This window comes from Callorhinus ursinus, unplaced genomic scaffold, assembly GCF_003265705.2.
Source record: "Callorhinus ursinus isolate GAN/ISIS: 27379988/994484 unplaced genomic scaffold, GSC_fseal_2.0 scaffold5120, whole genome shotgun sequence".
NCBI lineage: Eukaryota > Metazoa > Chordata > Mammalia > Carnivora > Otariidae > Callorhinus > Callorhinus ursinus.
In genome coordinates, this window is record NW_027402174.1 from 1 (window position 1) to 2,629 (window position 2,629).

Below are 2,629 nucleotides of genomic sequence, written 5' to 3' on the forward strand. Positions count from 1 at the left end.
CCTAACAGCCCAATGGGGTTCCACTCAGGAGCACAGCAGAGCATTTTCCTACAGACGGTGGAGCTACGCCTCACTAGTGGACTCTGGGTGACAGGCCCAAACCCGTGGTGCCCAGCCTCCATGTCCTTATCGGTAGAACAGCCTTTCCGAGAATTAAGTTCATAAAGTGCTTCAAACATAGAAATGTTCCCCAAGTGCCAATCTGTCATTGATACCATTTGATGACCATGATCAGTGCCTTTTTGGCCCAGGGCACAGGGCCCCTTCTGCTCCCTGTCCCATCAGGCACACCCACCTGCATGCCGATGATGGCGTAGATGAAGAACAGCATGGTGATGAGCAGACACATGTAGGGCAGGGCCTGTGGAGACATACAGAGGACAGGGCGGCTCCAGGGAGGGCTGCCCAGCTACATTGCTCAGGCCTCGTCTACAGAGTGGATGGTGGCCGGGTCTCTGGGGCCACCCAGACCCCAGTGACCATAAATCCACCCCCACTGACCATGAAGCCCCTCCACCAAGAGACCACCTCAGTTCCTTCGTCTATAATCAGTCATAGAACCCACCTCAGAGTCAGTGAGCATTACCAAGATGCTCTCTGGATCACTTAAAATGTCTTTGTAAACCACAATAGGATAACAGGTGCCAACAAGGAGCCTCCACGAGGAGGGTCTGCTCTGGTGGTGAGGAGGAGGTGGTGGCCACAGCACCATGCATCACACAGGGGAGGGTCAGGGCATGAGGGCCATGCCTGGGCTTCACCTTGAAGGACTGGACGAAGGTCCACAGCAGGATGCAGATGGTGTAGCCTTGGCGCAGCAGCTTGATGAGCCGGGCAGCACGGAAGAGGCGGAGAAAGCTGAGGTTGATGAAATTGTTCTGTAGGGAAGAGAGGCTGTTCTCTAACCTGCGGAGACCAGCCTCCTGCAACTTCAGGTACTGCTCCCCACCCACTTCTTCCTGGCGTGCTGTGGTCCCGAAGAAAAGTGCATACAAAGAGAGATAAAACAAAACGTCACTGCTGTACGGTATAAGCAGAAATCGGCCACCAGAAAACCTTCCAAAAGTAAAGCTTGTCATTGCAAATCACTTCTCATGCAGCAAATCAAAGAAACCCCTCCGCTTTAGGCTCCCCTGCACCCAACAGGGAGGGAGAGAGAGAAAAATTCTCAGAAGCAGCTCCTTGCTGCCAGGTGGAGCCAGGAGACGAACTATGGATGGGCCTCTAACACTGACCACCTCTTGCAAGACACAGCCAAGCCATCCAAGTGCTGGGCAGGGCTCCTTCTTCACCGAGAGCCTCTGAAGGGCCCTTCGCTTCTCCATATGGCTAGCAAAGCCCCTGCTACCTGGGACCTGGCAGAGGGGCAAACATCTCTTTTGGGGCTTCTCCTCGTGCCTGCAGATAAGTCACCATAGGAAGGGTAAGTGTTGGCGACCCTGAGGCCCACACCACGGAAGCCACTTATGAAATCCGCAAATGGTCTCAACTCCAGAGATCCCAGGGTATCTAGCACTGCTCCCTCATCCAGGAGGTTCAAAATCAAGCAAAAAAGAAGCAATAAACTCTGGACTCCACAGATTACCTGGGAGGGAGGCTWCCACCCTGGCCCAGGGGCGCCTTGAGTTATTGGCACATCCCTTTCWGGGAGCACGGCTCTGGACGGTGTCCACGACGTAGGGGTGCTTGTGGCCCTGGGCAGTCTCCCACCCTCTGTCTGCTTGGAGACCAGGTGCCCGCACGCAGCCTGACAGCAGCTTCCTGCCACTTTGGTGTTTTAACATATACAAGCAGCTCAGGCCTAGACACATCGTATTGCCAGATGCAGTGGTCAGATGAAGAGAAAAGAACACGACGTGTTGAATGAGAGCAGCAGTAGGAGAGCACGTGCAGGAGGCATGGGGAGCCTGGGGAGAGCTAGCCGCCCTCCCTCCAGGGCTGCCCATCTGCTCTAGGCTGGGCTGAGGCCTTTGGTGGAGAGGCAGGTCTCACTCTTACTTCTAAGGACAGTGGCCACAACCCAGCCCTTGTCTGCCTCTTCAGTTCCCACCGGGGTGGATGAAGACTAGACTGTCTCTGCTGGAGGGCTAGATGTTGGAGCCATGGGTTGGGAGGTCTGGTAGTCACAAGGAGGTGCTGACTGTGGTCCAGATCAGCAAGAAGGCAGGAGTGGACCTTGAGTTGTTACCCTGGAGGGCACACAGTTTGCCTAGAGCTCCCTCACCTGCTTGTGCTGGGGAAAGAGAATCTCAGTGGTACAGGATGGCCAAGAGACATCCACCCCTGCCCTGTGGGCCCCAGGTTCTCAAATGAGCCAGTCACTTTGGGAGGATGGGCACAGAGATGGAAAGGAGACTTTGTCTATAGTGCTGGGAAATACTTTGTACAAGACAATAAAGCAGAGGAATGGGAGGGAGCTTCCAAGGGCCCGGCCTCTAAAGCACCTGCTCACTTGGGTCTGGAGGGGCCAAGACTGTGATAACACAGTTATCATTTGTGCAGCCCAAAGCGCTCTGCTCAGGCCACTGGCACAGATGAGAAGATTTCCTGGAGATATTGGGGAAAATCTAGGCTCTGGGTGAGAAAGAAGGGATGGAAGACAAGGCAGGGGAAGGCACTGTCCATCCAC

General features: G+C 54.8%; 1 protein-coding gene across 1 annotated transcript; it reads right to left on the reverse strand.

Moving 5' to 3' along the window:
* Positions 1–295: 295 nt before the first annotated feature.
* On the reverse strand, positions 296–1,381 carry LOC141372296 (voltage-dependent P/Q-type calcium channel subunit alpha-1A-like; the record flags this gene model as incomplete). The annotated part of the gene is made up of 3 exons (XM_073890807.1): positions 1,236–1,381; positions 762–878; positions 296–361 (listed from the first exon to the last, which is right to left on the reverse strand). Coding segments are annotated over exons 1-3 (273 nt in total), but the record flags the coding sequence as incomplete, so codon positions are not given.
* Positions 1,382–2,629: the final 1,248 nt, after the last annotated feature.